General features: G+C 43.5%; 1 protein-coding gene and 1 non-coding gene across 13 annotated transcripts in view; one reads left to right on the top strand and one right to left on the bottom strand.

Annotated features, from left to right (window-relative positions):
* The window catches only part of LOC101106554 (glucosaminyl (N-acetyl) transferase 2 (I blood group)), a 109,587-nt gene that overhangs the window by 78,389 nt on the left and 4,130 nt on the right, over positions 1 to 27,068 (top strand). For 5 of the 12 annotated variants that reach the window (XM_060403514.1, XM_042236966.2, XM_060403518.1 and 2 more), the window contains one exon: positions 21,237 to 21,329. The exons of 3 other annotated variants lie outside the window; for them this stretch is intronic. In XM_060403514.1, the coding sequence (XP_060259497.1) occupies positions 21,237 to 21,329 (93 nt within the window). Of the gene's footprint in view, positions 1 to 21,236; positions 21,330 to 22,001; positions 26,898 to 27,068 lie in introns of those variants that run through there. 4 more of the 12 variants (XM_042236968.2, XM_060403519.1, XM_060403517.1 and 1 more) reach the window with 1 other exon arrangement.
* On the bottom strand, positions 17,344 to 17,415 carry TRNAC-ACA (transfer RNA cysteine (anticodon ACA)). Its single transcript has one exon. It is a non-coding gene; the product is annotated as a tRNA-Cys (tRNA).

Genomic DNA, 27,068 nt, shown 5'->3' with positions numbered 1-27,068 from the left:
TGGTCCAGTAGTTAGGACGCCAAGATCTCACTGCCGAGGGCTCCAGGTTCAATCTGTGGTCAGGGAACTAAGATCTCGCAAGCCACATGATGTGGCCCAAAACAAAAGCAAACAAAAAACAATGCCTGGGTTCAATCTCTGACTGGGGAACTGAGATCCCATAAGTTGCATGGTACAGCCAAAGGAAAAAAACAAAACAAAACAAGCAAATACAGCATGTAGTTATGTCATTATTAAACTTGAATTCGATGTGCTTTTCTTACTTTTGGCTTGACAGTATCTGTGATTCAGAATAAATATTAGGAACATTGTGAACTTAATTGGAAGAATAAGAATAACCCAAACTGTATCCACTTCTTTTTCAGAAACACATGTGGCAGACTCACAAAACTTCCTATCATGAGTCTTTGCAATCCATCAGATCATCTGAGGACTTTATACTGTTTATGTCACAATATCCCAATAGGATCTCTTATTAGAAGTCATACAGAAGAGGATTTGTCTAAATTTGTAGATGGCTCAAGGGTGTATCTTTTCCTGTAAAGTGAACATATTAGTCACTGGTCCCTATCCACAATTCAGAGTTGCTAAAATATTGAAATAACTGTTGCACAAATGGAAACAGCAGTATTCAAGTGCTTTAAAGTAAAGCTCTCCACACCTGAAAACTGAATGCTCAAAATTGGCACTTTGATCCTTAAAATGACCCTGAGCAGAGGAGAAGGGGGCAAGGAACTGAGGGGGCTAACATTTCTCTGAAGTCTCAGGTTTTGTTTTATAAATTTATGTACACATCATTTCCCCACCTCTTCTAGAACTTTCTTAAACTTCTAATTGAAATACATTACACGATGTATGGGGCTTCGCTGGTAGCTTAGACGGTAAAGAATCGCCTGCAATGCGGGAGACCTGGGTTCCATCCCTGGGTCAGGAAGATTCCCCTGGAGGAGGGCATGGCAACCCACTCCAGTATTCTTGCCTGGAGAATCCCCATGGACAGAGGAGCTACAGTCCATGGCATTGCAAAGAGTAAGACATGACTGAGCGACTAAGCACAGCATATACAGTGTATACCTGTTCCTGATGCATGTTGATGTAGAGCAGAAACCAACGCAATATTGTAATTAGCCTTCAATTAAAAATACATAAATTTTGAAAAAAGAAATCTACATACAGGAAACCGAACATATCATAATTGAAATCACTGAATTTTCAAACTGATCCTCACCTGGGTAACCAGTACAAGAGCCCGCATTCCTACAAATACTCCAGGGATCCCCTAGTACTGTCTTCAAGAGCAACAATCATCTTGACCCTCCAGTTTTGCTGCTTTTGTGTCATCACAGAGCTTCTAATTGTAGCCTAGTGCTTTTCATCAGGTTAAATAGATTCTTTCAAGAAGAAATGCTCCTGCTACCCTGTGATTTCGTGTGTTTCTAAAAACTGCTGGAAACTCCATGGCTTGGGGGGTGAGGGATGGGAGTGGACTGGGATACCCACATGTGCCAGGTACAACCTAGGACCCTCTCTCCCGTGTTTCTTCTCTTTTTAATTTTTTTTAAAGAAGTTTCTCATATTTGCAGAACAGTCTAAACAGAAGTACTTCTGTGGTTCTATATAAAAGGTTAGGCTTGTTGTAGATAAGCAGTTAGTTCCCAGAATTAGCAACCTATATATACCCCAGTGCATGCAGCACCAAATGGAATTTACCACTGACCTTCAACTCCTTCAGACTTGTCTTGGGTTGTAGATAGGGTTTAAAATTAGACAACGGCCCTAAGCAAGCATGGTTTTTATTTGGCTGCTTTTACATGGACTTGGAGGGAATGCTTTACAATTTGGGAATGCATTCTTGATTTACATCCAACTGGGTGTAACCTGGTACCTTGTTTTGAAGGTGAGGTAGGGACTGCACGCAGGGCAAGATGAAAATTTGTCTAATGGATTCATTAAGGGCCTTTCCCCAGACAGGAGACAAAGCAGTACAGGGCGTGCTATGTTCTATTGATTCTAATAAGGAAAGGCCTGGCCATGAAATAGCTTTCAGTGTAATGAACTGAGAAGGACAATCAGTACTGTAAATAATTTTATTTGAAGTGAAGTGAAGTGAAGTGAAGTGGCTCAGTCGTGTCCAACTTTTTGCAACCCCATGGACTGTAGTCTACCATGCTCCTCCGTCCATGGGATTTTCCAGGCAGGAGTACTGGAGTGGCCATTGCCTTCTCCAGGGGATCTTCCTGACCCAGGGATCGAACCCAGGTCTCCCGCGTTGTAGGCAGATGCTTTACCACTTGCACCACCAGGGAAGTCTATTTATTTGAAACAGTCACATAAAACTAGGAGATGCCACTTGAAATGCAAATGCCTAATTTAACCTGTGAACAAACCCATCTAAACGAATAGATTACAGGGAAAACATTATTTGATGTTCACGTGCTGCAAATGCCAATGCTTCATCCTAAGGAGGGTTTTGGACTGATGAACCTATGAAAGTGGTGAACATTTGTAATAAGGGACGCCCAAACTCATTTTAGGAAACCCAGTCCATATTTCTCAGTGATAAAGACCACTTATGATAGGTTATTTGCAATCTATATTTGGTAGAGTTTTGTCAGCTAGTTGGGGGCATCCCAAGTCGGGGAATCAGTGACAAATAAAACTTTTCACTTTCATGCATTGGAGAAGGAAGTGGCAACCCACTCCAGTGTTCTTGCCTGGAGAATCCCAGGGATGGGGGAGCCTGGTGGGCTGCCGTCTCTGGGGTTGCACAGAGTCAGACATGACTGAAGCGACTTAGCAGCAGCAGCAGCAATCTGCCCACCAATGTCGGAGATGCAGGCGACTCAGGTTTACTCCTTGGATCGGGAATCCCCTGGAGGAAGAAATGGCAACCTACTCCAGTATTCTTGCCTGGAAAATTCCATGGACAGAGGAGCCTGGCAGACTACACAGTCCATGGGGTCGAAAGAGTCAGACACGACTGGGCGACTGAGCACACCCACAGCCAGCTAGTTCATAGCTATGCGATAGTCTTAAGGTGACATGAAAGTATTTATTAGTGCAAAAAATGCTTCATGAAATGTTTTCTTAGTGATTGTTACTTGTAAGATTTTGTAGTGTTTGGGATCTTTCTTAACTTTCATTTTTGTTTTTTGTGCTTTTATAAGTCGTTTGAATCCATTCAAATCAAGTGCTTGATTTTTCACAAATTATAGAATAATATTTTTAAGAGAAATAAAGTCAAGGTTCATGAGGTAAATGTGCCAGGATGCTTAACACTAGCTAAATTAGGGAAGTTGGGGGAAAAAAGAAAAAAAAAAAACCGCTAGTCTCTTCTTTGAACTTATCTGTATTTTTAAAATCTTCAAAACTTAAGGTTGCTTTATTTATTGAAAAATAAAATCTCCCCTTACTAAGGGATACTATTTGGTGTTTTAAAAGCTGTAAAATATTATCCCTATAAAGGGATGCTCAATGCATTAAATAGCCTATGGAAAACAGAGTTACTCAAACCTGGCTACACATTATAATCATATAGAGCATTTTTAAAAATTCCAGTGTCTGGGCCTCACTCCTGACCAATTAATTCAGAATTCCTAGGAGATGGAGCACAGTTATTGGTACTTTTCTAAAAGTTCCACAGAGGATTCCAATGTGTAGCCAGAATGGAGAATACTGATACAGATGAAGGCTGGACTTAGAGATAAAAACTGAAGGATGGAATTGATTGTCTTGTGGACTTGGCCCACATTCATTCTCTGCCATTTTACCTGACAGCTACTTTTGTAAAAAGTCAGTTAAGGTTTTGCTAGGAGGAAAAGAACTTCCAAAACATAGTAGCTTGAAGAAGTTTCCTGTGTCTTCTGTGAGGACTTCTCACCAGGGCCTGTTCCGCCACGACTGGAAGGGCTTGGATGGACCTTCACTTGCAGAACCTGATCTTCTAACCCCACGATCCCTCATTGCCTCGTGGGTTCAGCAGGGCTGTTTCTCTTGGTGACCTCAGGGAGGGTCACCCTAATCAACGAGTACTTTCGCAAGTCTCCTTGTGAATCATGTTTGCTAATGTCCCGTCAGCCAAAGCAGGTCCCGTGGCCAAGCCCAGATTCAAGGAGCATGGAGAAACATTCTCTGCCTTTGAATGGAAAAGTTGCAAAATCATAGTGAATGAAGGCATGTATATAGCAATGGAATGAATTGGTGCCCATTTTTGGCAGTTGACCATAACAAATTAAAATGCATCCCTTTTTTTAGTGAAACCACTTGATAAAGCAAGATATTTCCTAGCACCTTTAAAAAAAATTCTTTTTGAGGGGGCTTCCCAGGCGGTCCAGTGGTTAAGACTCTGCACCTCCACTTGAGGTGGGAGCAGAGGGTTTGATCCCTGTTTGGGGAACTAAGATTCCACGTGTTGTGGCACAGTCAAAAAACAAAATTTTTTTTCTAGTTAATTTTGGGAAAGTACCTTTAACTTGCATTACAAAAGAAATTTAATGGTAAGTAAAGAATTTCTAAAACAGTTTAGAAATTAGGAAATTAGAATTAGGAAATTTAGAAATTAGGAAGATCCAGAAAATTACAAAGACTAAAATAAAAATCATCAACAGAAATATTCAGAGATAATATTTTAGCACATTTCTTTCAGTATTTGTTTTCATATAAAAACATCTATTTAATGTGTTTTTATAACTCTGTTCAGTTCAGTTCAGTCGCTCAGTTGTGTCTGACTTTTTGTGACCCCATGAATCGCAGCATGCCAGGCCTCCCTGCCCATCACCATCTCCCGGAGTTCACTCAGACACACATCCATCGAGTCACTCAGACACACATCCATCGAGTCCGTGATGCCATCCAGCCATCTCATCCTCGGTCGTCCCCTTCTTCTCCTGCCCCTAATCCCTCCCAACATCAGAGTCTTTTCCAATGAGTCAGCTCTTCACATGAGGTGGCCAAAGTACTGCAGTTTCAGCTTTAGCATCATTCCTTCCAAAAGAAATCCCAGGGTTGATCTCCTTCATAATGGACTGGTTGGATCTCCTTGCAGTCCAAGGGACTCTCAAGAGTCTTCTCCAACAACACAGTTCAAACGCATCAGTTCTTCGGTGCTCAGCCTTCTTCACAGTCCAACTCTCACATCCATACATGACCGCAGGAAAAACTATAGCCTTGACTAGATGGACCTTAGTCGGCAAAGTAATGTCTCTGCTTTTGAATATACTGTCTAGGTTGGTCATAACTTTTCTTCCAAGGAGTAAGCGTCTTTTAATTTCATGGCTGCAGTCACCATCTGCAGTGATTTGGAGCCCCCCAAAATAAAGTCTGACACTGTTTCTACTGTTTCCCCATCTATTTCCCATGAAGTGATGGGACCAGATGCCATGATCTTCGTTTTCTGAATGTTGAACTTTAAGCCAACTGTTTCGCTCTCCTTTTTTTATAACTGGCTCCCCTCATTTAATAGTATGTCCTAGTTTTTCTGTGTCCTGAAGAATTCTTCACCATAATTTATAACAGTTCAGTAATATGCCATCATGTGAATGCAATATCATTTATTTAGCAAAACTTCCAATTAGGGGGTTTTAGAAGGTATTATCAGTAATAATAGTTCATTGTTTTATTAATAAAATTGGTCATTAATGATGACTGAATCTCAGCAGTTATTATGTCCCAAGTACCATTCAGGGTATTTTAATATATTACACATTTCACAACAACTCCATGAGGTGTAGGGAATTTTTTTTTCCTAAAGTTTTCATTTTGTATTGAGGTATAGCCCGTTAACAACGTGGTAGTTTCAGGTGAACATTGAAGGGATTCAGTCATACATATACATGCATCCATTTCCCCCAAACCTTCCTCCTATCCAGACTCTGTAGGAACTGTTTTGACACTCCTTTAGAGTTAGAGAAACCAAAGAACAGAGAGGTTAGGTCCCACAAAGGTCTCACAATTAATAATTGGTCCAGCAGGGACTTGAACCCAGGCAATATAGTTTGAGAGTGTTTCCTTTTAACTATTATATTACATTGCCTCTCAAATAAGAATTTAGAAAGAACTTCTTTAGGACAAATTCCAGTACATTGAACTGAGTCAAAGTATATGCAAGGGTTTATTTGGTTTTTTTGTTAATTTATTTATTTTTGTCTCCTCTGGGTCTTCATTGCTGACCCAGGGCTTTCTCTTGGGGTGGTGCTTGGGTTTCTCATTGCAGCGGCTTCTCCTGTTGTGGAGCACAGACTCTAGGTGCACGGGTTTTCGGAGTTTGGTGTGTGGGCTCAGCTGCTCTTTGGTGTGTGGAATCTTCCTGGACCAGAGATTGAACTCATGTCCGCTGCATTGGCAGACAGACTCCCAACCACTCCACCACCAGGGAAGTCTGTATGCAGGTCTGTTAAGGGTTTTGATAGAAAGTGTCATATTGCTCTCCCCAAAATTGGTCCAGTTGCACTCCCACTGGCAAGTCTGAGACTCTCATTTCCCTACACCTTCTCCACCACCAGGTATTCATTTCAGTTCAGTTCAGTCGCTCAGTTGTGTCTGACTCTTTGCGACCCCATGGATTGCAGCACGCCAGGCCTCCCTGTCCATCGCCAATTCCCAGAGCTTACTCAAACTCATGTCCATCGAGTCGGTGGTACCATCCAGCCATCTCATCCTCTGTCGTCCCCTTCTCCTGCCTTCAATCTTTCCCATCATCAGGGTGTTTTCAATACCACTAGGTATTATCACTTTCTAAATCTTTGCCAGTTCCATATAAAATGATGAGAGGGGCAGGGAATATACTGGAAATCTAGGTACCTTCTACTCAGTTTTGCTGTGAATCTACAACTGCTCTAAACAAAAAGTCTATGAAAAAATTACTTTCTTAGCAGAGGCTACCTTAAGATTTAAATTTTACTAACTTTAGTTTCTAGCAAGCATAAGCTTCTTTTTTTTAAATTGAGACATAACTGACATATAACAGTTTCAAATGTATGAAATAATGATACGAAATTTGTACATACTGTGAAATGATGTCTTGTTAACATCTGTCCCCACCACCATAGTTACAGATTTTTCTTTCCTTGTGATGAGAACTTTTAAGATTCTCTCCTATCAACTTCCAAATAGGCACTGCAGTGTTAATACCTACAGTCATCGTGCTGTACTTTACAGCCCCATGAATTATTTTGAGCTTGTTTTCTTTTATTAGATATTTGCATAAGCCAGGGTACAGAGAATGACGTGAAAATGGAAGACCTATTTGGGAATTCCCCAAAGCCTGGTAGGACAGCTGGGTGTGTATGGATGGTGATGAAAGGTGATGTGGGCAGTGTTGAAAGGTGATGTGGACAGTGATGAAAGGGGAGGCCTGGAAACTCAGTGCCGCAAACTCCATGTCCACAGGGCCAGGCAGACAGTGTGAGCTGGGAATCACAGTGAGGGAGCAGGGTGGCCGGAGAGCTCCAGGCTAGACAACACTCTCGTGACTTGTGGACAGTGGACTCTTGGCAGTCCAGACTGTCATGGGAACTTTTCTTTTCGGCCATGTCCCACTCCCCTTCAGTGGGGGTCAAACCAAACAGGTCTCCCAATCAGATATGGTTTCTGGGCTACCTGTCTGCTGCATAGAGTCTGTAGACATGACTGCAAAGATCCTCTTGTGCCACGCTCAACACACTGGTGTCTTCCTGGCCCGAATGTGACCTAGAGCATCAAACCGCTGGCCCTGGCCAGGGTCATGGTTCTGAGGCGCTAGCTGGGGCAGTTGATTCATGACAGCATGGAGCAAAAGAAGAAAGTGCTGATTTACACTCACGGGTTTGTGGCAAGAGGCCACTTTGAACTGGGTCCTGAGGAGCAGAAGCAGCAACGTAAAATAAGATACGGAGCGAGGAGTCAGAATTCTGGGGGCAATGGGCACCTGTGAGAGGGATCTGGGGTGACGGCAAGTCTGGATTTGTCATTTGTCTGAGGGTGAGTTGGGGAGCAGGCATCACAAAGCGCTAGAAGAAGCAGACGCAGGGCAGAGGATTCTAAGTAATCCCACATCCCAGATAGGAAGGCCGCAAGGTCAATACTAATTATAGAAAAAGCCATTTGCTGGTATGGCCGACAAAGTGGGCAGACTGGAGGCCGAGAGACTGGTTTATAGGCAATTAAAATAGTCTCGGTGAGCGGGCAGTGCTAGCCAGGAAAAAGATGCTCTGAAAAGCCAGGTAAGGCCTGAAGAACTGCTGGTAGATGAGAAATCAGTCGGGGGCTCACCTGAAAACCAGTTCATTGCCAACTGGACTTATGGTGGTGATCATTTTGCAATATACACAAGTATCGAGTCACTATATTGTACACGCAAAACTAGTACAATGTTACATGGCGATTGTACTTCAGTTTAGGAAAAGAAGACGAATCTCTGGGAAATAGAAGACTTTAGTTTTATTTTAAGCACTCCGGAAAGTTTTGATATATTCGAAGTTTGGAAACATTCAATTTTTTTCTTTCTTCCTCGTCTTCCTTCTTTCCTTCCCCTCACTCAGTGGTGCACAGAGTATTTGCTGGTTATTTGGCCGCTTGTCTGAGGGTGCTGTGCTGTTCTATGTTGTTATGTCCAGTTCTTTGCGAGCCCATGGACTGTAGCCCGCCAGCCTCCTCTGTCCATGGGATTCTCCAGGGAAGAATACTGGAGTGGGTTGCCATGCCCTCCTCCAGGGGATCTTCGCAACCCAGGGACAGAACCCGGGTCTCCCACATTGCAGATGGTTTCTTTCCTGTGTGAGCCACCTGTCTGAGGGCAGATCCATCAAAGACAGTGTTCTGATGTTTGTTTAGATGTCATGGTATTTCTGGGACACCTGATAGAAGTCTCACTTGAGAGTACTTCCCTCTTATTCATGCCAGAGGTCGGCCTTGCTTGATCCAGCTCCCCCAAAGGATACTCTTATCACTCTGCGTGAATAGTTTGTCAGCAACAATGGGCACCCTATAATTCAAAGTTTTTCTTCTAGGTGCTTTCATGAGACATTAAACAAAAAGCCCCCACCCCTTTCAGTGTGGCCATTCAATCTCAAACTTTCATGAAACATCATCGGAATGAATTTGCTGATCATTTCCTGCTTTACTCACAAACCTGCATGCTCTCAAGAAAACAGAGTAACCTGAGGACAGGCATAATACAAAGAAAACAGAATGATCATCTTTCAGCTGCTTGAACTCTGAGATCCTGAAGAGAGAGGGTTCCTTAAATAGAACTAGAGAAATATGCCATGGAGGAGTGCATACGCATCTAATCCAGTGGCTCTTCATTCCAGCATTTCTTTCTTTCCTCCACTGAATTAGCATAATTCTGCACTAAAGTCAAGCAAATCAGATAAAAGGAAACTTCTTTCTCTTTCACATATTAAAAAGTACAACATATACCCACCCAGATCAAACTCTTCAAAAGAAAATACAAAGAGGAGATGCTGAAAGACTAGTTATTCATCCAAGTTTATTCTCGGAGAGCTGGAGTTCAGAAACTTGCTCTGCACCCCTGGAAGCAATACGCTGTCAAAGAGAAATCATTCTTGAAGTTTGATTTTTTAAAAATTCTCTTCATTCCCTCTTGGGATACTTGTGGGGCAGCCTTGGGAACGGTTCAGTTCTGGCCTCTCCTTACGTCCTCGAGCCGTTTTTACCTCCAGACAATGACTGTGGAGTCGCTTTCTAAGCAAGGGACAAGTGAGTGGCTCAGGGGTCATCATGAGTGGAGGATATTGAAGCCTGTCTTGGTTTAGTGAAGAGAAGAAGGAAAAGTTGTCTGATAGTAATGAAAGGCAGGCCTTCGCTGCCACAGAGAAATCTGTCGTAGTAACAGGGGTGTTTGACAAGAGCTAAAGCCCCGGTGGCTCAGAGGTTAAAGCGTCTGCCTGGAATATGGGAGACCTGGGTTCGATCCCTGGGTTGGGAAGATACCCTGGAGAAGGAAATGACAACCCACTCCAGTACTCTTGCCTGGAGAATCCCATGGAGGGAGGAGCCTGGTAGGCTACAGTCCATGGGGTCTCAAAGAGTCGGATATGACTGAGCGACTTCACTTTCACTTTTCACTTTCAATGATAAACAGACAGAGAACAATGGAAGCAAAGGGTCAGGGGATCAAGGTCAGTCTTTAGGTCATGAATGCACTGAAACCTGAACTGTTCTCTGGGGTTGCCCAAGATTGTCTGATGTAGTCCACTGGAGAAGGGAATGGCAAACCACTTCAGCATTCTTGCCTTGAGAACCCCATGAACAGTAGGAAAAGGCAAAATGATAGGATACTGAAAGAGAAACTCCCCAGGTCAGTAGGTTCCCAATATGCTACTGGAGATCAGTGGAGAAATAACTCCAGAAAGAGTGAAGGGTGAAGCCAAAGCAAAAACAATACCCAGCTGTGGATGTGACTGGTGATAGAAGCAAGGTCCGATGCTGTAAAGAGCAATATTGCATAGGAACCTGGAATGTCAGGTCCATGAATCAAGGCAAACTGGAAGTGGTCAAACAAGAGATGGCAAGGGTGAACGTCCACATCCTAGGAATCAGCAAACTAAAATGAACTGGAATGGGTGAATTTAACTCAGATGACCATTATATCTACTGCTGTGGGCAGGAATCCCTCAGAAGAAATGGAGTAGCCATCATGGTCAACAGAAGAGTCCGAAATGCAGTACTTGGATGCAGTCTCAAAAATGACAGAATGATCTCTGTTTGTCTCCAAGGCAAACCATTCAATATCACAGTTACCCAAGTCTATGCCCCAACCAGTAACGCTGAAGAAGCTGAAGCTGAATGGTTTTATAAAGAGTGACAAGACCTTTTAGAACTAACACCCAAAAAAGATGTCCTCTTCATTATAGGGGACTGGAATGCAAAAATAGGAAGTCAAGAAACACCTGGAGTAACAGGCAAATTTGGCCTTGGAATGTGGAATGAAGCAGGGTAAAGACTAATAGAATTTTGCCAAGAAAATGCACTGGTCATAGCAAACACCCTCTTCCAACAAAAGAGAAGACTGTACACATGGACATCACCAGATGGTCAACACCAAAATCAGATTGATTATATTCTCTGCAGCCAAAGATGGAGAAGCTCTATACAGTCAACAAAAACAAGACCAGGAGCTGACTGTGGCTCAGATCATGAACTCCTTATTACCAAATTCAGACTCAAATTGAAGAAAGTAGGGAAAACCGCTAGACCATTCAGGTATGACCTAAATCAAATCCCTTATGATTATACAGTGAAAGTGAGAAATAGATTTAAGGGCCTAGATCTGATAGATAGAGTGCCTGATGAACTATGGACTGAGGTTCGTGACATTGTACAGGAGACAGGGATCAAGACCATCCCCATGGAAAAGAAATGCAAAAAAGCAAAATGGCTGTCTGGGGAGGGCTTACAAATAGCTGTGAAAAGAAGAGAGGCGAAAAGCAAAGGAGAAAAGGAAAGATATAAGCATCTGAATGCAGAGTTCCAGAGAATAGCAAGAAGAGATAAGAAAGCCTTCTTCAGTGATCAATGCAAAGAAATAGAGGAAAACAACAGAATGGGAAAGACTAGAGATCTCTTCAAGAAAATTAGAGATACCAAGGAAACATTTCATGCAAAGATGGGCTCGATAAAGGACAAAAATGGTCTGGACCTAACAGAAGCAGAAGATATTAAGAAGAGGTGGCAAGAATACACGGAAGAACTGTACAAAAAAGATCTTCATGACCCAGATAATCATGATGGTGTGATCACTAATCTAGAGCCAGACATCCTGGAATGTGAAGTCAAGTGGGCTTTAGAAAGCATCACTGTGAACAAAGCTAGTGGGATGATGGAATCCCAGTTGAGCTATTTCAAATCCTGAAAGATGATGCTGTGAAAGTGCTGCACTCAATATGCCAGCAAATTTGGACAACTCAGCAGTGGCCACAGGACTGGAAAAGGTCAGTTTTCATTCCAATCCCAAAGAAAGGCAATGCCAAAGAATGCTCAAACTACCGCACAATTGCACTCATCTCACATGCTAGTAAAGTAATGCTCAAAATTCTCCAAGCCAGGCTTCAGCAATATGTGAACCGTGAACTTCCTGATGTTCAAGCTGGTTTTAGAAAAGGCAGAGGAACCAGAGATCAAATTGCCAACATCCGATGGATAATGGAAAAAGCAAGAGAGTTCCAGAAAAACATCTATTTCTGCTTTATTGACTATGCCAAAGCCCTTGACTGTGTGGATCACAATAAACTGCGGGAAATTCTGAAAGAGATGGGAATACCAGACCACCTGACCTGCCTCTTGAGAAATCTGTATGCAGGTCAGGAAGCAGCAGTTAGAACTGGACATGGAACAACAGACTGGTTCCAAATAGGAAAAGGAGTACATCAAGGCTGTATATTGTCACCCTGCTTATTTAACTTCTATGCAGAGTACATTATGAGAAACGCTGGACTGGAAGAAACACAAGCTGGAATCCAGATTGCCGGGAGAAATATCAATCACCTCAGATATGCAGATAACACCACCCTTATGGCAGAAAGTGAAGAGGAACTAAAAAGCCTCTTGATGCAAGTGAAAGCGGAGAGTGAAAAAGTTGGCCTAAAGCTCAACATTCAGAAAATGAAGATCATGGCATCCGGTCCCATCACTTCATGGGAAATAGATGGGGAAACAGTGGAAACAGTGTCATACATTATTTTGGGGGGCTCCATAATCACTGAAGATGGTGATTGCAGCCATGAAATTAAAAGATGCTTACTCCTTGGAAGAAAAGTTATGACCAACCTAGATAGTATATTCAAAAGCAGAGACATTACTTTGCCGACTAAGGTCCGTCTAGTCAAGGCTATGGTTTTTCCTGTGGTCATGTATGGATGTGAGAGTTGGACTGTGAAGAAGGCTGAGCGCCGAAGAATTGATGCTTTTGAACTGTGTTGTTGGAGAAGACTCTTGAGAGTCCCTTGGACTGCAAGGAGATCCAACCAGTCCATTCTGAAGGAGATCAGCCCTGGGATTTCTTTGGAAGGAATGATGTGAAAGCTGAAACTCCCAATACTTTGGCCACCTCATGCAAAGAGTAGACTCATTGGAAAAGACTCTGATGCTGGGAGGGATTGAGGGCAGGAGGAAATGGGGACGACAGAGGATGAGATGGCTGGATGGCATCACTGACTCGATGGACATGAGTCTGAGTGAACTCCGGGAGTTGGTGATGGACAGGAAGGCCTGGTGTGCTGCGATTCATGGGGTCGCAAAGAGTCGGACACGACTGACTGACTGAACTGACCTGAAAAACGCTGCACTAATCTTTCCTGTTTGTCACTGGAAGATTGTCCAGGAAACACTCTTGAGTAGAGGAATCTGGGCAGCTAATAAAAATGTCAATACAACCCATAAGGGAAAAGGATCTAGAAAAGAAAATCGATTCCTGGGTTGGGAAGATCGGCTGAAGAACAGATGGCCTACCCACTCCAGTATTCTTGGGCTTCCTTGGTGGCTCAGCTGGTAAAGAATGTGCCTGCAATGTGGGAAACTTGGGTTTCCCTGGGTTGGGAAGATCCCCTGGAGAAGGGAAACAGCTACCCACTCCAGTTTTCTGGCCTGGAGAATTCCATAGACTATACAGTCCATGGGGTCGCAAAGAGTCAGACAAAACTCAGTGACTTTCACTTTCAATTTCATACATATATATATAAATGAATCACTGTGCTACACATTGTAAATCAACCTCAAAAAATAAAGTATAAAAAAATCAGTACATATAAACCTTTCTGGATATGCTACGCCAAAGTATCAGTATCAGTAAATATAAACCCAGGCTTCCCTGGTGGTCCAGCAGTTAAGAATTTGCCTTGCAACGCAACGGACACCAGTTCCATCTCTGGTCCTGGAAGATCCCACGTACCGAACGGTAGCTGACCCATGAGCCATAACTAATGAACCAGTGCTCTCAAGCCTGTACTCTGCAACAAGAGAAGCCACCACAACTAGAGAGTAGCCCCTACTCGCCATAACTAGAGAAAGTCCTTGCCTATCAACAGAGACCCAGTGCAAGCAAAACTAAGTAAATATTTTTTTAAAAAAAATAAAATAAATATAAACCCTTCTGGATGCTCTCGGTCAAAAGCTCCACGAACATCTCATTTGTGGCTTTGTCCCCAGCATCTCCTCTGGAACACAGGAGACCCACAAGTAAACTGTTTGAATGAGCGAATAAATTATCTTGAAACAAAATCAACAAGGGCTTTAGCATGTCCACACTCCTGGGCAATTCACTTCAGTGTTGTGGGCTCTTGTTTACACAGCTTGGCAATGAAGAGGCGAGGCGAGGCAAGGCGAGGCGAGGTCGCTCAGACGTGTCCGACTCTTTGTGACCCCGTGGACTGTAGCCTACCAGGCTCCTCCGTCCATGGGATTCTCCAGGCAAGAATACTGGAGTGGGTTGCCATTTCCTTCTCCAGGGGATCTTCCTGACCCAGGGATCGAACCCAGGTCTCCTGCATTGGAGGCAGACGCTTTAACCTCTGAGCCAGCAGGGAAGCCCTGGCAATGAAGGCAACAATGAAGGGAACATATTAAAATATTAAAGCATGAAAATTTCTAAAAATCCCTTCCTCTATAAAATTGTAGTTTTCTCTTTTCCTTGTTTTATCTTTTCCTCTTAAAACCAAAGAAGTCTATTTGTTGGCAGTTGTCAGAGGTGATGTAGAGAGGTCATCATCTCAGGGATCACAGAACTCCCAAAAAAAAATCCCCATGAAAAGAAAAGAGGATCTTTCTGTAACATATGTTAAACCAACACAACATTGTAAAGCAATTATCCTCCAATTAAAATTTTTTTTAAAAAATTAAGGGATTAATGAACCATTGGAAGGCAAAAACAAATATACCATTTTATTTCTCAGTATAACCCCAGTTAACAATGAGGGGGGAAAGGCTGCAACATATGTTTCCCAACTATCAGGTAATTTTCCATTTTTTAAATTGTTTAAGTTAATCAGCAATGAACACCATTTTTTGTTTGGTTGAATTTCACAAGCACAATTACTAAATCAGTGAAGCAAATCAGACTTGGATGCTTGTAAATAAACCTTTTCAAAATATAAAAGCAATGTAACATTAAAGGAAGTTTTGTAAACACAAATTTGCACGTTTCATATTCAAATACTGGGTTGGCCAAAAAGTTCATTTGGGTTTTTCAGTAAGAGCTTATGGAACCCAAATGAACTTTTTGGCCAATTCAGTATTTAGACATGATTTTATTGTGAAAAGTGAAAGTCACTCAGTTGTGTGACTCTGCGAATTCTCCAGGCCAGAATACTGGAGTGGGTAGCCTATCCCTTCTCCAGGGGATCTTCCCGACCCAGGAATTGAACCGGGGTCTCCTGCATTACAGGTGGATTCTTTACCACCTGAGCTACCAGGGAAGCCCACGTGGTTTTATTAATAAGGTACAATTCCATGTTCTCATCCAGGGGCAATTTATCCTCCCAGTGGACATTTGGCATCGTGTTCATTGTGCTCAGTCATGTACAACTCTTTGTGACCCCATGGACTGTAGCCCACCAGGCTCCTCTGCCCATGGGATTCTCCAGGCAAGAATACTAGCGTGAATTGCCATTGCCTCCTCCAGGAGATCTTCCCAACCCAGGGATAGAACTCCCGTCTCCTGGATTGGCAAGCTGATTCTTTACCACTAGTGCCACCTGGGAAGCCCACATTTGGCATTATCTGTAAACATTGGGGTCACAACTTAGGGCTCAGGGGAGCAGGTAGAGATGGCACTGGCATCTAGCGTGCAGAGGTCAGAGCTGCTGCCAAACACCCTACAATGCCCAGGACGGCCTCCACAACAGAATCATCCAAAGTGCCACTGAGAAACTTGCTTTAGGTTATAGTACAAAAAAGCATTCTCTTCCACAGCTCCTCTGTCTTCATGGCTTGAATAGAAACAATTATGTTTTCAACCATTTATTTAGTTAAGTATGTGAGGCACTGTGCTAAACACAATACACACGTTATCATAGGTAACAAAAACTCTCTGACGTTTTGAAGATTAGCACATGATGTTTGAAAGAGACTACGTAATTGTTCAAGGTCACCCAAGCCTGTAAATAGCACAGCCTGGGATTTGTTGCAAGAGGTAACTCCCATTGGTGGCTCAGTGGTAAAGAATTTGCTTGCAATGCAGGAGACACAGGAGATGTGGGTTCGATCCGTGCATTGAGAAGATTCCTCTGGAGGAGGAAATGGTAACCCATGCCAATACTCTTGCCTGAAAAATTCCATGGCCAGAGAGTAGCCTGGTGGGCTATAGTCCATGGGATCGTAAGAGTCAGACGCAACTTAGGGACTGAACAACAACAGTGACTTTTCCTACTTTTCTAAACTGACTTTCCAGAGTTGTGCCAATTTCCAGCACCACTGTGAAGCCGTGAGAAAACCTCTTTCAATACACTGACCCTAGCATTACTTTTGACATTGAAAACCAAAATTCTTGCTTATTTAATAAGCTAAAAATTATGTATCTGAGCTTAAATATTAAACAGTTGCTGTAATTTGTTGCCATGTATGAAATGAAAGTCGCTCAGTTGTGTCCGACTCTTTGTGACCCCGTGGACTAGTCCATGGAATTCTCCAGGCCAGAATACTGGAGTGGGTAGCCTTTGCCTTCTCCAGGGGATCTTCCCAGCCCAGGAATCGAACCCAGGTCTCCCGCATTGCAGGTGGATTCTCTACCAGCTGAGCCACCAGGGAAGCCTGATTACCATGTTACCTTGCTTACCTCTCCCAAAACGAGGAACATGCTCGCTGTGTGAGAACAATAAGGAGAAAAGTCAAGTCAATATAAATAAAGCTTGTGTTCCAAAGAAACACATTCGTTTATTCAACAAATGCAGCTGTTTGTCTAACAGAGGCTAAGCCCCAAGAAAAACATTCCTGCTTAGTCTGTAAACTTGATCTCAAATCTTTTGTTTAAATAAGCCTATGAAGAGCAAATGAGAGAATTGTGTTTTATAGTTTAAAATGTTTTCTCTGATAATATTAGTGTCTTTTTTGCCCTGTCCTAGAAATACTGCAGAATAGATGCTACCTTGGATACCTGTGAATTGAGGCAGACTTGTACCCACATACCCAATAACTCCCCTCCTGACAAACAATAATCATAATAGCAACAATCATAGCACAATATAGTCCGGTATTTTAAAATATATAGTAATAGTGTAAGTAAGTAAGTAAAGTCACTCAGTCGTGTCCGACTCTTTGTGACCCCATGGACTGTAGCCTACCATGCTCCTCCGTCCATGGGATTCTCCAGGCAAGAGTACTGGAGTGGGTTGCCATTTCCTTCTCCAGACGATCTTCCCAACCCAGGGATTGAACCTGGGTCTCCTGCATTGTAGGCAGACGCTTTACCGTCTAAGCCACCAGGGAAGTCATATAATGTGTATAATGGGATACAGTAGTACATCCCATTAGTGGATCATTTTAGTAGGTCTTAAATGAAAATTTTTAACATGAGAGTAAACTAGAAAATAGCAGACAAGTGTACTGCTACACTAAATATTTTGTGAAACTTTAGTGTGGGTGAGAGAGTGAAATTGTTTTCCAGGGGCTTGCAGCCTAAAGGGTTGAAAACCTCTGATCTTATCTACCTACTTCACTGGAAAAGTAAGTCTGGGGGCCATTGCGTGATGGCCAAGAATACACAGCTAGTTCTGGGGTGAGAACTTAGTTCCCAGCTCCCTAGGCCAGTATCTGTTCCACTGGGGAGTTCAACCTAAGGTCAGTCTCTGGGGGAAAAACCGGAAAGAGATGTAGAGATGTTTTTAGGGGAGTAAAAGGGGCAACTGGCTGTTGGCACAAGTAACAAGATCAGTCGCTTTGGGGTCTCCACATATTTTTTAAAAATTTTTAATTAATTAATTTCACTTTTTGGTTGCACTGGGCCTTTGTCGCTGCGCACGGGCTTTTTCTCTAGTTGCGGCGAGCGGGGACTACTTTCTGTTGCGATCTGCGGGCTTCTCGTTGCGGGGGCTTCTCGTTGCGGGGGGTTTTCTTGTTGCAGAGCATGGGCTCTAGGCGGGAGGGGAGGGAGGGTGGGGGGCTTCAATAGTCGAGGCTCTCGGGCTCAGAAGTTTCCTTTGTATCCAAGATTCCACATCCATGGATTCAACCCACCTCCTATTGCCTACGATTGTTGTATTTACTACTGAAAAAAATCTGTGTAGGAAAGGACCCTTGCAGTTCAAACCCATGCTTTTTAAGGGTCAGTTGTGTTCCCTGCAGAGGGGACAAAGATATAAGTATCAGATTATTTCACGAGAGCAGAATTTGAGTGAGAAGAGCAGAGTGGGAAGCTCCCCTGAAACTGGATGAAGGCTGAGGGGGCGACTTCCGGAGGGGAAGAAATGAGCTGAGTTCCTGGCCGTATTGATTGTAGCCCAAGCTTGACTGTGCGCAGGGATCCTCTCTGGGTCTTGGCAAGATGCTCATTCTGGTGCAGAAGGAATAGGTGGGGCCCGAGATACTGCATAAAGAGTCAGTTTGTGATGTTCAATATTAATGAGAATGAAAGAGGAAGAGAAATATTTTGTTCTTTTAAAAATTCAGTCCTTTAAAGGAGGGCCAGCGAATTTTCGTCAAGACAATGTTTTATTTACATCTTTCTGTAAGTATTTAATTGAAAGAGACATAAAAATCACACATCAGCTGCCTTGCTGACATGAGTGAATATACCAGATTACCTATTTGCTTTCCAGACTGCCTCTACCCACCGCTCAATTTAACCAAGGCGAGGTTTATTCTAAATTATTTTAAAGTTTGTTCTGGGACTTCCCTGGTGGTTCAGTGGTTAAGATCTTGTGCTTCCAATGTAGGGGGCGCAGGTTCAATCCCTGGTCAGGGAACTAAGATCCCACATGCCTTGGAATGCAGCCGAAACAAAAGTAATTTTGAAAAATGTGTGCTAAGAACAAAATTAAAGAAGCCTCTTCTCTTATAGGCAAAGACTAAAGTAACTTTTAAAGTATTAAATGCAAACGAAAATAATAGGAAGACATATTGCTTAATAAAGAGTTTTTCTTGAGTGCTTAACACTTACAAACAACGTTTTTAAGTTTGGCAACAAGGAAAGAAGAATCTCTGATAGAGAGCCCGTAGGGGTGAAGACTCTTGCTATTTACAGAAAAGGCTGTGCAAAATTTAATTTTAGCTGGAAGACTTTAGTACAGTTCTTAATTTCAGTCCTCATATAGTTATTATGTGACATCAGAGCAGAAGAGCAGAGCTTTTTTTTACTGTCTGAAAAATCCACGTTTTCATCAGTTTTTTAAAAAATATTTTATTTCTTTATTTATTTGACTGCTCCAGGTCTTAGCTGTGGGAATCTTTCTAGTTTCACCATTCGAACTCCTCCTTGTGGCATGTGGGATCTAGTTCCCTGGCCAGGGATCAAACTCGGCTCCCCCGGAACACAGAGTATTAGCCACCGGATCACCAGGGAAGTTCCTTATCAGTTTTTTTAAAAAGGAAAAAATTTTATGTGCCTAAATCCATTAAACTTCTCAATATATTGATCTTGTCCAATTTTTAAATTAAAAATATCCATCATCTTGGGTAATTTGGTTCTCATTAGTTTGTGTATTCGTTTTCTATTTGCCATTGTCACAGTTTATCACAGACTTAGGGGCTTAAATGGTGTACTTGTCTCCTCTTATGGTTCTGTGGGTCAGAAGTCTGACATGGTCTCACCAGCCCAAAGTCAAGGTGTTGGCTGCGCTATGCTCCTCTCTGTAGGGCTGGGTTGGCTCCCTCTCCTTGCCTTTTCCAGTTTCTACAGGCCACTCACATACCCTAGCCCCTTCCTCCTCCTCACCTTGTACCACCCCAGCCAGCTCTCCACCTCCCTCTTCCACTGTTAAAGACCGTTGTATTTACAATGGCCTTGGATAAATCGGGATAATCTCACTAGTTGAAGGTGAACTGATAAGCAACCTTAATTCCCCTTTGCCATAGCATATTGTCAGGTTCCAGGGATTAGGATGCAGACTTGTTTGAGGATATGCTGGGGGCAGGGGCATTCTTCCTCCTGCCGGATCTGCTAAGAAAAGACTGTTTTGCAGTTCGAGTCCCAATGTCATTTGCATGGTATTCACATTGCATTTCTCACTGATGAGAATCCCTAGAGCTCTTATAACACAAATTAGCCCTCATTTAGTTGCACTTACATTGATTCCCATATTCAGTGCTCCTTTTCCAGTAATGGAATCTCTGTCACTTACTAGCATTAAGGATGACATAGAGTGGCCAGTTTCCTGAGCTTTTACTGTAAGATAGATGTTATCTGGAAAGTCCTAAAAATTTTGGGTAATGGTACTATTTACAATAGCCAAGACATGGAAGCAACCTACATGTCCATTGACAGAGGAATGGATAAACAAGTTGTGGCACATATACACAGTAGAATATTACTCAGCCATAAAAAAGAATGAAATAATGCCACTTACAGTAACATGGATAGACCTAGAGAGTATATTAAATGGCATACGTTGGACAGAGAAAGACAAATCCCATATTATATCACTTATCTAATTTAAAAAATGATACAAATGAACTTATTTACAAAACAGAAATAGACTCACAGATCTCAAAATTAAACTTAAGGTTACCAAAGGGTGAAACATGGTGGGGGGAGTGATAAATTGGGAGATTGGGATTAACATATGCACACCACTATAGATAATATAGATAACTAATAAGAACCCGAACGACAACAAGGATCTACTGTATATCACAGGGAACTCTACTCAATATTCTGTAATAATTTATATGGGGAAAGGGTCTGAAAAAAGAAGGGATATATATGTGTGTAAACTGATTCCCTTTGTTGTACATGAAAAACCAGCACAACATTGTAAATTATCTATACTCTAATAAAAACAGTTTTTAGGTAAATTCAATTAAGATTCAGTTGAGATACCAGGAAATTCTCAGCTTTTCCTTCTGCACTGTGATTGCATCCAATGGCGTTTCTTGCAGGCTTGCAAGAAATGAAAAATGAAAAAAAAAGAAAAATAGATTATTTTTACAGGGGAAGTCTAGGTTCGTAACTACCAACAGTTCTCACAACAAGCCTTTGGGGATTTGTACCAATGATGAGAAATCTGATGTGAAAGAAACTATACTGAGAAAATGAGCATGCCTTGGAAGCTTAGGTTCTTATTTCTGATTTTTCTTCTTTATGAACATTGCAGGTGTCCCTGGCTCCATGCCAAATGCATCCTGGGCCGGTGACCTCAGAGCTGTGAAGTGGTTTGACATGAAAGATAAACACGGAGGCTGCCACGGTGAGGCATTCTTTTCAAACTTTGAGGCCACTTTGCTTGTTGGTGTTGGCATGAAAGGAGCTGTGGAATACAGGGGTTCTCACAGACAGACCTGCTGGTTCATTTAGACAGCCTGTGAATTATTAAACAGAGCAACTAGAGGCACAGTCCTTGAAAACTTAATGTGGTTTTTTTTTTTTAATAGTATTAATTTTAAAAAAAATTTATTTATTTTTGGCTGCACTGAGTCTTCCTTGCTGTGCGTGGGCTTTCTCTAGCTGTAGTGAGCTGGGGCTATTCTCTAGTTGCGGTGGCTTCTCTTGTGGAGCACAGGCTTTGTTGCCCTGCAGCATGTGGGATCCTGGTTCCCACGCCAAGGATCGAACCTGTATCCCCTGCATTGGCAGGCAGATGCTTCACCACTGGACCACCAGGGAAGTCTCAAGTTTAAGTATCTTACAGACATTCTCCATCTTATGATTACCTAGGGAGATGTACAGGTAGGCTCAAATTATAATGGTACTTTCCTCTTGCTAGTTTCTGTTCTGTTTTTCTTCCTTCCTTTTTCTGTCCCTTTTGAGGGTGCAGCAGTTAGGCAGAGCAAGCGGTCACGATGAGAAGTGATGTCATCTTCTCTCCAGGGAGCCCCATCCCTCACATCAGCCTCTGCCCCCTCCACCAATGGGTTTCCAGGTGGCTTGGAGGTATTTGCTCCAGCATGATGGCGGGTGACAGCAACAAGAGACATTGCCCCTCCAAATGGATAAGAACTAGAAGACAAGTAGCTGTGAAGAAGACTTCTTATCGGTCTTGGTGTGTATTCCATTAAGACTCTCGCCTGGTACATGGCTGCTGCTGCTGCTAAGTCACTTCAGTCGTGTCCGATTCTGTGCGATCCCATAGGTGGCAGCCCACCAGGCTCCCTCGTCCCTGGGATTCTCCAGGCAAGAACACTGGAGTGGGTTGCCATTGCCTTCTCCAATGCAGGAAAGAGAAAATTGAAAGTGAAGTCGCTCAGTCATGCCCAACTCTTAGCGACCCCATGGACTGCAGCCTACCAGGCTCCACCATCCCTGGGATTTTCCAGGCAAGAATACTGGAGTGGGGTGCCATTACATGGCAGCGTGCCTATTTGTTGACGAGAGCGAGCATAACAAGGTACCATAGACTGAGGGGTTCAAACCACCGAAGCTTCTTTGCGTACAGTCCTGGAGGCTTCCTGGGGCCTCTTCCCTTGGCTTGCTTAGATCAGGGCCATCCATTAGACCTCATTTAACTCAGTTATCTCTTTAAAGGCCGTACATCTAACACAGTTACAGTCTGAGGTGCTGGAGGTTAGGACTTTGACATGTGAATTTGGGGGAAATATAATGCAGTCTATTAAAGAAGGCCATAAACATATATTCAGTGAATGAGTGATTAAGTGAACAGTTGAGTGAGTGAATAGGAAGGTTTGCCCTGTAAAGTGTGGCCTCCCTCCCCCCCCCTTCAATTTATAGCTTCGCTTATTAGTCCTTTTATTCCACACCTAACATTTCAGATAATAAATAATAATAATATTTTCACCTAGTAGTGTCCGACTTTCTGTGACTCCATGGACTATAGCCTGCCAGGCTCTTCTGTCCATGGAATTCTCCAGGCAAGAACACTAGAGTAGGTTGCCATTTCCTTCTCTATGAAGAAGAGAAATGGCAACATTTCAGATGAAAACTCCAAATTGCTGCTTCTTGCCAGCTCTCCACTGCGCTCGTGCTCCTTCCCAGGTGTGTCTCTTGAGGTTCCCTCCCTCCCACATTATAGAGGCCAGCATCCTTGCGTCCCTGCACAAGTCTTTCCACAAGTATATTCATGTCTTTACCTTAATTGGCCCATGTTTTCCCCAAAGGACAGCTCATTGCCACCTGCCTGCATAACCTGCCCTCCTAGTGGGGAGAGGAAAATGAAAAGGAGGGTATTTTGCACTTTGCTCTCCTGGGTCTTCCTTAGAAAATGGACCATCTCCATCAGTGAGGGTCCCAGTATTGGGGATAGGCTGTCTTCTCCACATCCTTCTATAACCCCTATCACCTGGCCTCTAGGGCCACTGCGGTCATCCTCTGATCTGCTTCTCCTCCTCTTCTCTGGCTGTAACACTTGAGGATATCAACATCTACAGCATGGACCCATGTGACGGGATTACTTTGCAGCCCAAGCCCTCCCTCCCCGCTCCCTACAGAAGTTCGTGTCCATTGTGTATCAGCCACGTATACTCCCTGCCCAAGTAGAGACTTACCTTCAGTCTCCTTGACATCACCTGCATCCAGGACTTGCCTCAGTAGAAAAGGTATAGACTAGTCAGATTTGCCTTTTTGTAAGGACTTTTAGGCTTCCCAGGTTGCTCAGTGATAAACAATCGTCCTGCCAATGCTGGAGACGTGAGTTCCATCCTGGGTCAGGAAGATCTCTTGGAGAAGGAAATGGCAAACCCGCTCCAGTATTTCTGCCTGGGAAATCCCACGGGCAGAGGAGGCTGGTGGGTTAGCAACTAAACCACAACAGCAAAGGACTTTTACTGATTACATGACAGGTGGGGCCATGAACGTAGCCTCTAGCCAGGAACTACATAGAGTTCAAAGTTTGGATAGCCCAGTCTGCCCCCTTCAAACAAATGTCTCATTTTTTTCTTCTCTTTAACACTTGTTATGCCATTTGAAAGCCTTAAACTGTTAGCATTAAAAATATTTGTCCCCAAACCACTATACGGGGAAAAGAAAAAGGTACAGTCTGGACAGAGGAGGTAGAAGTTTATATCAATCCACCAAGTCAGTAATACCATCTGGATCTTGTCCCCTTGGCTGTGTTTGTTCCAAACCTGTGAGTGTAGCCACTTTCCAAGCCTTGTTAGCATTTAGAATCACAGAGTACCATTCTAGACCTGTGGTCTTGAACTTCAGCTCCCATCTCTGATTCCAATCTCTTCGTCTTCCTTCACCAGCTTATATACTATATATTTTACTGTCTTTCTTCCCCAGAACAGAATAGAAGGCCCAGCAATGCTGGGGGTTTTGACCAGTTTGTTCATTGCCATAGCCCCACATCTAAAATAAGATGTTGCCATGTTAGATGTGTTTGCTTTTTTAAAATTGGGACTTCCAGAGATTCAACTCTCCTGGCTCCCTCCTCCTATGGGTTCTTTATGAGGACCCCTTGTCTGGCCTGTGTACTGTGCCAGCTTTTCATGCTGTTCTCTCAAACATTTTAGATTCCCTGGGCATTTGATCCTAGGAGGCTGATTCCTACGCGTAATCATTACTGTCGTCTGCTTTTTGTCATTTGTGGTTCCCTTGGCAGAACACTGGTGAAGAATGCTCCAGAACTGTCCTAAACTCACCCACCACCTCCCTTCAGCTGGCCCTTCTGGCTGCCCACTTGTTCTTTTATTTACGTCATTACTGGCCTGGTACTCTTCATGGTGTACCCATTTTCAGCTTTTTGGCTCACCTTTAAACTCCTAATCTTGTGCTGAAACAGCCCCTCTACTCTCCAAAGGTGATCATTTCAACTTTAGGAAGAACTTTGAAGACATTTGATTAAAATCACCTTATCAATTCTTTTATCAAGTCATCCCTTTCCTCCATCTTAGAGCATTTTGGTTTTGGGGGGGTGGGGTGGCTGCATTGTGTCTTAATTGCAGAATCTTCGTTGTAGAATTCAGGATCTGGTATGTGGGATCTTAGATCCCTGACGAGGGACTGAACTTACATCCCCTGCACTGGGAGGTGGATTCTTAACCACTGGACCACCAGGGAAGTCCCCATCGTAGGGCATTTTGGACCCTTTCTCCCATTGTTGCTTTCTGTTTCAAGAAGAAAAGTGACCCATCCTCCCAACCAAGGTCCCCATCTGGCCTCAGTCATGTGCGGGTCCACCTCAGTTATCCTGTTGCTCTCTTGCATTCTGAGTGACTGTCTCTGCTGGTTCTTTTCCTTCTCTCTGCCAAGATGTATTTTCTGCCTATGTCCTCAAGACCAAGCTGTCTAGGCTCTCTCTTCATGATCCAGCCCCAAATCTTCTCTCCTGTTCACTTTCTTTTCTTAAGCATGGGTGTGCTGTTGTGTACCAAGTTGTTCTCACCTACCACTGGGTTATTCTTTAACATCCCTGGAACTCTGGCTTCTTTCTCCACTGATTTTCACTGTCTCCTGTCTCTCTTCCCAGCCACATTGAGTTAATTATCAAGTCCCATCGGTCCTTCTGTGCTCTGTCTCTAATAGCTTTCCTTTCCCACTCATGGCAACCATTAACTTCAAACAAACCCTCTGGTTTACACGATTACTACAGTCTCTTGATTGGTTCCTAATGTACCTTGCAAAGCTCTGCGAAATTAATCTTGCTGAAATCTATTTCATCATTTGATTCTTCTATTAAATTTCTCCAACCCTTTCAAAAAAAAGGGGGTAAAAATGGCCCAAACCTTTCATCTATTTTAAGACAGTCAACCATAGTAGCTCTACTATATGCCAAACAAATTCTGGAAAGAGTGCAAACTTCTCACAGCTTCCTTGTTTTGAAACTGTTCCCCAGCAAACTCTTTAGTAGCAGGAAATTCCCCTCTCTGCATTTTTCCACCTGATGCTTTCCCATCCATCTTGAGATGCTTCCCAATTCTACCCACCTGTGAACTCTCCACTCATCCTTCTCTACACGTTTCATTAACTATTAATTTAGCATCTTATATTTATCAGGCACTGTTCCAAATGTGGCTTCCCCAGTGACTTGGCAGTAAAGAATCCACCTACAACTCAGGAGACATGGATTTGATCCCTGGGTTGGGAAGATCCCATGGAAAAGGAAATGGCAATCCATTCCAGTATTCTTGCCTGGAAAATCCCATGGACAGAGGAGACTGGCGGGCTACAGTCCATGAGGTCTCAAAAAGTCAGATTCGACTGAGCACACACACTTGTTGTAGATGTAGGGGACTTAGAAGTAAACACAATGGTCTCAAATTTCAACTCTTGAGCTTATATTCTAGTCTGGGGAGAAAGACAACAAAGAAACATGTATGTTGGTGATGAGTACCAAAAGGAAAATGAATCGGGGAAGCAGGATAGGAGGTCAGAAATGGCCTCACTGAGAGGATGGCCTTGAAGTAGAGCCCTGAGTGGTGCCAGAGGGAGCCCTGAGGCTGTCTCGAGGAAGGGCGTGGTCCGGGGAGGAAGGGCGTGGTCCGGGGCGGAAGGGCGTGGTCCGGGGGAGGAAGGGCGTGGTCCGGGGAGGAAGGGCGTGGTCCGGGGGAGGAAGGACAAACAGGGATGCTTCGTTTGCTCAGGACGCTGCAGTCCATGGGGTCGCTAAGAGTCGGACACGACTGAGCGATTTCACTTTCATGCATTGGAGAAGGAAATGGCAACCCACTCCAGTATTCTTGCCTGGAGAATTCCAGGGTCGGCGGAGCCTGGTGGGCTGCTGTCTATGGGGTCGCACGGACACGACTGAAGTGACTTAGCAGCAGCAGCAGCAGCAGCAGCAGCAGTTTTCAGGATACGGAGAAGGCAATGGCACCCAACTCCAGTACTCTTGCCTGGAAAATCCCATGGACGGAGGAGCCTGGTAGGGTGGAGTCCATGGGGTTGCTAAGAGTCAGACACGACTGAGCGACTTCACTTTCACTTTTCAGTTTCATGCACTGGAGAAGGAAATGGCAGCCCACTCCAGTGTTCTTGCCTGGAGAATCCCAGGGACGGCTGAGCTTGATGGGCTGCCCTCTATGGGATCGCA

The sequence above is a fragment of the Ovis aries genome, chromosome 20 (genome assembly GCF_016772045.2).
Source record: "Ovis aries strain OAR_USU_Benz2616 breed Rambouillet chromosome 20, ARS-UI_Ramb_v3.0, whole genome shotgun sequence".
Lineage (NCBI taxonomy): Eukaryota > Metazoa > Chordata > Mammalia > Artiodactyla > Bovidae > Ovis > Ovis aries.
Note: the sequence above shows the minus strand (reverse complement) of the source record. Positions and strands in the feature narration are given on the sequence as shown.